This window comes from Schistocerca gregaria, chromosome 2 (genome assembly GCF_023897955.1).
Source record: "Schistocerca gregaria isolate iqSchGreg1 chromosome 2, iqSchGreg1.2, whole genome shotgun sequence".
In the NCBI taxonomy this organism is placed as follows: Eukaryota; Metazoa; Arthropoda; class Insecta; order Orthoptera; family Acrididae; genus Schistocerca; species Schistocerca gregaria.
Window position 1 is genome coordinate 617,939,878 of NC_064921.1, and position 10,539 is coordinate 617,950,416.

At 38.0% G+C, this 10,539-nt stretch overlaps 1 protein-coding gene across 1 annotated transcript in view; it reads left to right on the plus strand.

Moving 5' to 3' along the window:
• Nucleotides 1-10,263, plus strand: part of LOC126334594 (probable aconitate hydratase, mitochondrial) — a 120,633-nt gene extending 110,370 nt beyond the window's left edge. The window contains exons 13-15 of the mRNA XM_049996986.1: nt 1,739-1,875; nt 4,357-4,568; nt 9,297-10,263. Coding sequence (XP_049852943.1) covers nt 1,739-1,875; nt 4,357-4,568; nt 9,297-9,437 — 490 coding nt within the window. The 3' untranslated portion in view covers nt 9,438-10,263. The remainder of the gene's footprint in view (nt 1-1,738; nt 1,876-4,356; nt 4,569-9,296) is intronic.
• Nucleotides 10,264-10,539: the final 276 nt, after the last annotated feature.

A 10,539-nucleotide genomic window follows, 5' to 3' on the forward strand; every position in this document is an offset into this window, starting at 1 on the left:
AAGCTTATGAACTTAACCAAACATGTAAGTATCAATAAACGAGTTGTGGGAGCACACAATAAAATAGGTGATGTCAATTTCTGAGCAAGCTGAGTTGAATGATAATGACTGTAATGTATCTTCATTTGATAATGTTGTAACTGGAGAAGAGTTTTGTGTAAATGTTCTCATGTAAGCAGAGTTTATATATATTATTCTCAAGCAAGCCTCATAAAAGTATAATTTTAAAAAAATTTTATAGTACTTTTTAGTCTTTTTATACATTCTCAATAAGTTGAACGACTACATAAAAATATTACAAGCATTAGTTTATATTTTTGAACCTTTGGTGTAAGAGCCATCCAGAAATTAAAGAATAGTTGTGTCACAGTCTACGCATCTGTGTTTCAGCAGCCACTCATTGTTTTTGGTGTTTACTGTGATGTGGACAGTCACTGCATGTGGTTGTAAGTAGGACCTGGTTACACAGTAAGTGCAGAGATAGCTGTGATCATGGCTATGCTGAATATAAATCTCACCAACTGAGAGTTACGAGGTGTTATTCAGTTTCTGCAGGTGGAAAATATTAGACCCTGTGACTTTCATTGCAGATTTATCATTTACTGCAAAAGTTTAATGAATGTAACCAGTGTCAAAAAGCGATGCATAATGTCTAAGAATGGGAGAACAGATATTCATGATAAAGATAGATCAGGGTGGCCCTTCATCATGACAGATGGGCTGAAACACAAGATGGTTTGCATCATTTAAGATAATTGATGATTAACAAGCAGCAACATGCATTAAGAATGTCAGGAAATGTCTTGTTCAATTGTGCATGAAATTGTCACTCAGCACTTGGGGTGCCACAAAATTTGTGCATGGTTCGTTCCACAGATGCTCACAGCTGACCAGAAAGCTGCAAGAATAGAAGCTGCTTTAGCTTTCTTGTAATATTAAGAAAGGGGTGGCTACATGTTCATTAAACAGATCGTTACATGAAAAGAACTCTCGGTTACTCTTAACACCCTCATAATGGAGTGACAGTCTATGGAGTGGCATCATTGTCAGTTACCAAAGGATTCACACAAGTTCAGATAAACTGAATTAACTTGACAACTCAAGGCTTCTGTATTCTGAGACAGTGAAGGGTCACTACTCTTCGATTTTGTGCCCCACAACACAACAGTCAATAGTGATGCACACTGTGATACCGCTGAATGTTTTCATTAGGCTTCCCGGAACTGCTGAAGTGGCAAGCTCTCGCATGGAATTGTTTTGTTGCATGACACTGCATGTCTGTGTACTGCCCAGCAGACACAAGCCTTGCTGTATGAGAAATTCCAGTGGAACATCTTCAAGCATATTCCATACAGTCCAGACCTGGCATGTTTGGACTTTCTCCTGTTGCCAAAATCGAAGGAAACGTTGCTGGTAAATGCTTCACAAATGGTGAAGACCTCAAGGATGCTGTAGTGGCCTTCTTGCATAGCTAGGCAGCCACATGGTATAATGAGGGTATACACAAAGTGGAATCAAGATACAAGAAGTGCCTTAATATTGGAGGCAACAATGTGAAATGTAGACAAAGTATGTGCCAAAACATGTCCATTCAGTTTCTGTATTATTATCAAAGAATATCTCGGTATGGAAGAATGTTCTTCACTTGCGGTTGGCTCTTGTAAATTACTTTTGTAGTGTTGTTGTAATGAAGCACATAAGTTAGTGGTTGGTTGATTGATTATTTCTTAAATTTTAGAGCTGTGAATGCTGATAATGGTGAAATGAACAAAGTGAAAAATCAACTTACTGGTGAATGGGGACCAGTCCCAGATGTTGCGAGAGCCTACAAAGCGAAGGGTGTAAGATGGGTAGCTGTTGGAGATGAGAATTACGGTGAGTAGTATCCTTAACTAGTATTTCTACCTTGTTAAGACTCTTTTACAGCAATCATGTGAAACACTGGTATGACAGTACGAAAGGATAGATAACTACTCACCACATAGAAGAGGCCTTGAGTCCCAGACAGGCAGTGTAAAATAACCTAGAAATATTTCAGCTTTAGCGTAAACTCCTTCTTCAGACATAGGGAACACATACACATGGTCACTGTCTCCAGGCACTAAAGTGCTGCTGCTACATAACCTGATATTAACAAGAATTTAGATGGAGTGGGTAGAGTGGGAGCAAAGAATAGGTATGGGATGGGGAAGGAGGGGATAGCAGGGTAGGAGTAGGGGAAGCTGTTAGTGGTGCCTGTTGGTGTGTCCAGGGATGTGCTGGGGACTGGATAGAGTTGCTGAGAGTGGTATTGAGAGGCTGTGTGTGAGTGGGAGGGGGGGGGGGGGGAGGTTATAGAGGGGAAAGAAGTAGAAAAGAGGAAAGGACAGTATGGGTGCATTAACAGAATAGAAGGCATGTGTAGTACTAGCAAGTGAGCAGAGAAGGGGGGGGGGGAGGGGTAGGCAGTTGGAAGACCAGGGAGAATATCCCTGTTCTCCACCTATGTATCTCCTCCCCTGCTCCCACCCAGTACTTCTGTTCTGCCAATGCACCTACATTGTACTTTCCTTCCTCCCCTTTAGCCCCCTCCTCGTACTCCCAACACTGCATCTGGCAGACCTATCCTCCTGCTGCATGTTCCCACAGGTAGCAACTAGCATCTACTCCCATCTCTATGCTGTTATCCCTCTGTATCCCCACTCCACACACCTTCCTTGCTCCCCAAATAGACAGTTACTCACATCAGAGGCAGTTGCAGCAGGGGTTTAATGCTTGGTGACTGTGGGCATGTGTGTTTTTGTGTGCATGCGTTTCTATTTCCAAAGGAGGACTTTGTCCAAAAACAGAAATACTTCTAGTGTTCTTTTTCATTGCACCTGTCTGTGACTCAACACGACCTATATGTGGTGCGTAGCAATCTAGCCTTCCCATATTGTTGTCTGTAATGTCACTTAGAACTAAGATGGGTTGTGATGTTAGGATGCAGTTCCCAGGAGGAAGTAAGTTCTTTGCTGCTAAGTGAAGTAGGAAGGAAAGCAGTGAGTAGTGTTTAATGTTTAGGTGCTATGGATGTTCAACCCAGAACTTGAGTAATGTGGAAGAACAATACTTAATCAGATATAGTTGACTGTCCCTAAAAAACCTTAATGCTGTCAAAGTCATGTGGACTACTAGTTCACCTATAACATATTCCATAGTGTATTTCTGGCAAGATATACAGTGTGTAAAAAGAAAAAAAAAGAAAAAGAAGATTGATAGCTATTAAATTGTGAAGTAAAAGTCAATGGTGCCCCAGATAATTCTGGAGATAAACAATAATTGCCAGGAACTCTTTCGCGAGAAACCATATCCATTACTTTTCCGGCTTGTTATTTACACTGTGCAGTGGATTGGCATTAAAGCAGCAATGGCTGATGAGTTGTTGCAGTGACTTCCATCCACTCCAGTTATTTTTCCTTAACATAGTTAGTTTTCTCTCTGTCATCACAAGGCATACAGAAGCCTTCACGTTACATTGTAACAATCTCTTCTGCCATTTCATAGAGGAGAGGGTTGGCAAGATAATTTTTCCTTCACGAGGGAAAACGGAAATGAGACAGAGATCATAATTTCCATTTGTCATATTTATTTTGCTTTTTTCCCGTGATTAATATTTCACTCCTTTCCAGATATGTAAAGAGTTGAGGATAATGTCATTATACTGTATGTCTTTGCTGAAACGGAGGTAAATCAATAATTGTGAGCTATGGGGGTGATGGTGTGCTCACACAGGATAGTCTGAACCATGGGGCAATCTTGCTCCCAAGTTCCCTAATTTCAGTTCAGTAGGTAATAATTCTGAATAGAGGCATGAAAAATTATTGTGCAGTTGTAATGGCAGCATAAATCGAAGGACTTTTACTGACGCTTTACTGTAAACAGTAGATACTGATGGACTGACAAGAACACAGTGAAAGGATGTCATGTTTGGTGATATGGCTGTGGGATCTCTCAACAGCTCCAAGAATTTGTACACAGCATTTATTTATCAGTATTCATAGTGTTACAAGAAAGTTTCATTTTGCTAAATGAAACGAGTTGTCTCCTCACAAGTGATATGTGTACCTGTTAGATTGTTTCCAACAGTATTGGATCATTTTGGTAGTCTATATACTATGTCATAACTGGTCAGTCTATGTCGAACTTGTGACATAATCCAGAGCTTGTTGTCTCAGCAAAGTAATTTTAAATCTCTGGTGTCAGACGCATCTGTTATTGCCATTTTTGTGTTCACATATTAGATAAGAAAGTTTGAGAGTGTGTAAGCACATCTTCTGTGTTAGAAATTAAATAGAATGCTATTCCTTATGTGACTTGACATTAAATGTTTCTCAGGGGAAGGAAGCAGCAGGGAACACGCTGCCCTGGAACCCCGCCATCTGGGTGGTCGAGCCATCATTGTCAAGTCATTTGCTCGTATCCATGAGACCAACCTGAAGAAGCAAGGTCTATTGCCACTCACATTTGCTAATCCTGCAGACTATGACAAGATCCAACCTACAGATAAGATCTCACTTCTTGGTCTTAAAAATCTAGCACCAGGAAAGGTAAGGATTTAGTTACTTTTATAACTTCTCCCTCATTAAACTCAAACTTCTAACCCTAGTCATTTGTATAGACAACAAAAAATTGTTTGTTTGCAAACCTAAGCTTAATAGTGAACTAATTTGGCTCACTGTTCAACTGCTTAAAGAGCAGAAGCAGAAAGATAACATATTAGAACTTGAATCTAAATTTCAATCAGAAAGTTGTAAATAATTATTTGAACTCAACCTATTTCACGATCTCCATTATATCTTCTTCATAGTATTGGCATGGTTGTTTTGATGAGGTATAAATTGTTCCCGTGTCATGAAAAAGATTTTTTGAGCTATTTTCTTACTGTGTATTAATATTAGCAATGAAAGATGCAGGAGTTCAAATATAAACAATGGGAAATCCAGGATGGAATACTAGCAATGTTACAAAAATATTTTTTATATTTGTACATAAGTAATATGATAAATAGAAGTTTATATTCACTATTTATCACATTTACTGCACATGGGTGAAAACACACACACACACACACACACACACACACACACACACACAAAGGATGCTTTTCAAATTATAACCCAAAAATTTATGTAAATAATAATAAATTTAACAATTTCATAAGACCACTTCAAAATTGAACAGACTATGTTTAACACCATTTCTAGTGGTTTGATTCTTATTTTGAACTACTTTATTATTTTACTTTTTAATATTTGTAGAAATAATTTCTAAACACATTTTTTCAATATTTGTACATCAGTAAAATAATAACCTACAACTTAACCATAATCAACAAAAAACAAAATTTTTGATCTCTAGATGATGTCCATGCATTGAGTAATACATTTACTAGCATGTATTGAGATGTACAATTTGTAGTGAAAGTGAACCATTCATCAATTGCATTAAACTGCAGAATTAAGATATTGTCTTAAATATGTTTAGAAGATAAACATCTAAGATAGCTAGTTAATCACACTTCAAGCACACTTTGTGTTGCACCCTTTAAATTGCTGTTTCCAGTCTGTTAAACCTCCTGTAGCTTGCATCTTACTAGTGGAGTGTACTACTACTACTACTACTACTACTACTACTACTTCACTTTCTAAAGAGCCACGGAATGATGATTGATGGAAGTAGCTATTTCAGTATGTCTGATGGCCTTAGTATCAACAGTTATTAAGTTGTTTCGGTTCTATAAACCTGGCCAACTATAGTTAGTAGGCAACAGCATGTTCAGAGTATCTTCAAACTCATAAACAAAAGGAGGTATATCACACAGAAACGTTATGTGTATTTGAATCAGTTCTTAACAGGAACTTGTGTTACAACTGATACAAAATTAAGATAATCAACAAAATAAATTTATAGTTGTTTACAGTGCAGCCCCACTATGAATGTTATTCTTGGGCATAAGTTGAAATAGTCGCTGTCTGTAAGCATCTGCAAATCAAGTGACTGGAACATTCTGCAAATGGGTGTGTTAAGAAACATACCGAGACATGTACCACGGATACCAAATGCAGCTAAGGTACTATGCTGTCCACATAACAGGAAATACAGAATTTGTCACCACTCATACACTTGACTGAGAGGGGTGTGTGAGTGGTATGTCAATGTCAAGGGATCCTTTCAATGGGATGGGTCGTAGAAGATTAGGCTTTATAGTCTTGTTGATAACATGGTCACTAGATGACAGTACACAGAAAACAGGGTCCAGTGAGAAGGGGGAGTATTACACTCATCCCCCTTACCAGCAAAGATTGAGGTGCTGTCTGCCACTAGGTACAAAAGAAAGCACAGAAGTATAGATGGAGCATTGCTTAGAGGAACATGTTTGGCTCTGTAAAGGGGAAATTGTAAAGCCTTCAGTGACAACCATGACAGAATCTTTTCTAAAGAACTCTCACAAAATCAAAAAAATTTCTGATCATATGTGAAGGCTATGAGTGGCACCAAGTTTAATGTCCACACTCTCTTGAGTAGCACAGGATAGCAAAGCAAAAGCAGAAATTCTGAATTCTGTTGTTCAAATGCCCCTTTTTGCAAGGGGGAGTCAGGTGAAAACATTAAACCTGTAATTAAAAATATATATTTTGTACCATTGTTGTGTAAGTTGGTGACATTGTCTAAAGTTATGTAAGACATGCCCTACAGGTGGCAACATGCTACAGACTAGTGAAATGTGTCCTTAATACCTGTTCAAAACGGTTTCCCAGCTTATGACATGCACCAAGGAAGAGCAGCACTCTGTCATATTTTTTCTGAGCAGCAAAGGTATGAAACTTACTGAAATCCATCAGCAAATGAAGTTCTAGTATGGGGACACATCTCCATTACTGCTGGAAGTGTGCGAGTGGAGTAGAAAAGTCAGACATGGCACGATTTCTGTGACAGACGCTCAGCATTCACGTCCAGCATAGCACATCATGACACCCATCTACTGTGGCAGTTGAAGCCATGGTGATGGAAAAACACCATGTGACAATGAATGAAATAGCCGTAAATATGAAGTCTTCAAGTTTCTCAAAGTGTTTGCTAGATGGACGCCACAGCACCTTGCTCTAGAACTGGAAGAGCAACAGGTTGACATCTGCGAAGAACTTGAGCGGCACTCAGAAGCTGAAGGTTATGGCTTCTTTGCGAGAATCATTTACAGGAAATGAAACATAATTACACTACCACCAAATCAAAACTAGAGAGCAGGCAAGGAATCATGCCATTCCACATTACCAAAACCCAAGAAGTTTTGGACACAGTCTTTTGCTTTAGCCTGCAGTACAATCAAAGCACCATGGATTGCTGCCTTTAGGTGTTACATTGCAACATGATAATACTTGGCCTTGTACTGCCCATGCAACACTTGCAACCATCAATGACCTGCACTTTTATACTCTGCCACACCCAACTTGACTCACCAGCCTTCACACCGAGTGATTTCCACATGTTTGGACCTCTCAGAGAGATGATGGGAGGGAAGAAATTTCAAAAGTCCCCCCCCCCCCCCCCCCCCCCACCCCAGAGGAATCGATGTACTTCCTATGCATTGGAGGAAGGTTGTTGTACAACAGGGAGATTACGTCCAAAAATTATACGTTTCTATTCCACTTTTGTTCAGTAAAAAATATTTAAGATTTTAGTTTGACTTCCCCTCATAGAATGAATTTCCATTAGTAGTGTCACAATTTAATTACCACACCACTGCAAAGTGGATTAATTTGTGTCAGTTGAGAAGCAGCTGAAATTGTTAAAACTGAACCAAGCTCTAGGTTCCAATGGGTTCCCTGTCAGACACTATATGCACCCAAGAAAGCTCCCAGGTATAAAACAGTTTCAAAAGTCTGATTACTTTACAAGTGAGTTAATGCGTTAAATATTTGATCTTAAGTGTAAAGCAAAAAAGAATTCTGTGTAGGTGTGTTTTCAGTATGTTTGAACTTGATGAATCCTTTCATTCTCAAGTATGTTATGAATGTAGCCAGGATATTTGCATGCTGTTGGTTGTGAGACATATGCACAGTTTATAAAGGCAATACTTGTCTTGCTGTGTTAAACCTGTAATGTGAAATTATAACTCTTTAATCAGTAGATTATGGCAGCATTTTAAATTTGGTCAAGAATTATGACGTACTGAAAATAAAGTTCTTGTATCCCATGGAAGCTGTTATGTAGGCAATCTGCAACTGGGACCAGTTTACTGTGCTTGGGTTAGTCACGTAGTGATATAAATATGTGATTGACTTCAGCCCCCTCTTTAACCGTAATACACCAGACTCGTCAACCAAAAGTTTGTATGTAGTAGTAGGAAAAGGCAAAGCTTTACACCTGTCTATAAGAAACATTTCAGTAGTTACTCACAAAGCTACCTTTCAGTGTCCTTGTCGTATGTCTGTTGCAGGATTTTAGAACATATTCTAAGGTCAGAGAGAATGACATATCAATCAGAACGACCTACATGCAGACCAGCATGGGTTCTGAAAACATCGGTCACATGAATCCCAACTTGCACTTACCTCATGTGGCTGAGAGCCATGAGTCAAGGCAGTCAGGCAGCTTCAGTGTTTCCTGACCTGTAAGACAGTATTAAGAGTAACCTCACATTTTTTTTCGTATTACACAGTTACCTATAATGTACTCTCTGAGAATAGCTGCAGAAATATTTAGCCAGATATTAAGAAGATTAAAAAGTAATGCAGAGACCAGCAAATTGCTTTGATTGTTCAGAAATGTAAAATTCTGCAGTTCACAAAATGTAAAAATCTAATATCTTTAGACTCCAATTGTCATTCGTTGATGTTGCAATCAGTCAACTTGTACAAATACCTGGGAATAACCCTTTGTTAAGGCATGAAATTGAATGTTTGTATTAAATTTGGTTGGTTACCTGGAAACTAAACTAAGTCTACGAAGGATGTCAATCACAAAACTTCTCATGCAAACCATCCTAGGCTATTTCTCCTGCAACTTAAAGCCAGAATTAAATTAATAAATAAATTACACTCTGGATGGATTATAGGCTATTCTTTATGCATTCCATAAGTGAATGGAACAGAAGGCAACCCTAATGTGATAAGTGGGAAGTACTCTTTGACATGCACTTCAGTGTTTTGCAGGATGTACATATAGATATGATAGTTTAGCATCAGTATTTATTTGTCATTTTTGTCTCTTTGTATTGACACATTTTAAAAATATTTAAATGCCTGCAGAATTGTAAATATTGCTATTTGTTTCAGCCTGTAACAGCAGAAGTGAAACATGCAGATGGAAAGAAAGAGCAGATACAGTTGAATCACACAATGAATGAACAGCAGATACAGTGGTTCAAGGCAGGCAGTGCCCTTAATCACATGAAGAGAGTAGCAGCAGGAAAGTAAAGGAAATATACTGTTATTGGTGCAGCAAGTAGACAGTTGCAGGACAGTAACTAGTGCATATTACAAGTGTTGTGTATATAGTGAACCAATTGTTTTATATTTGTAATATGAACATTTGTGATACAGCTTATGTGCAGTAATTTGTACACAATAAATTATTGTAAGGTAATTATGTTTCCCATTTTATTATAAATGGGTTATAATGATGCAGTGCCTCCCTTTTTATAAGAAATTTTTGATGATGACTGAACGAAACAAAACCAGAAACAACTTCAACTGATCTCTCTTATATTGGTCAGTGCGATGGTGGTGATGACGACAATATAATGGCAATAATGGCAATGACATAGTTACTTAAATATTGTTGTAAAGTGCTAGATGTAAAAATTGATACTGGTGATAGTATAGCTATTTATTCAGTTGACGCTGATTTTTCTGAACCAATGTAGCCCTTAAAATTGTATCAGTTGGAGTAGGGCTATCAGTTTTATATAAATTTTCCAATGCTTGGAAGGAGCCTGAAGCATGCAAACTTTAGTGTCAAGCATAACTGTGGCATTATTGTGGTACGCTTCAAGAAGCAATAATTACTGGGTAAGTCTCCAGCATTAGTGGGTGCGTTCATTTCTATTTTTGCAGCTAGACACTTTGTCACATCAACAAATGTGATACCTCCATTCCTATGTAACTATTTGTAATATATACATTGAGAGCTTTCTAAAAGTTCCATTCTTCTGTAGCTTGAGTTTCAACAAGACTTAAATATCGTATATTTTGTAGTGCCTGTTGTTGAGATGGAAAATAAACTATTGTATCTAATTGAGAACTTCAGTTTTTTTCCATGTGTTGGTGAATTATCATATTGACTCAGTGCATCGTCAATTTCCCCCCTTTGATATCAATGTTGTATTGTAAATCTTAACAAGATGTCGGAAATTAATTATTAATTACTTTAATTATATTGGAGGGAGAGAGAGAGAGAGAGAGAGAGAGAGAGAGAGAGAGAGAGAGAGAGAGAGAAACTAGTACTTTCCTACATGCTACTAGCTTTTAAATAAAAATTTGTTCATGGAATGATAGTTGTCCAGTAGAAATGACTTTT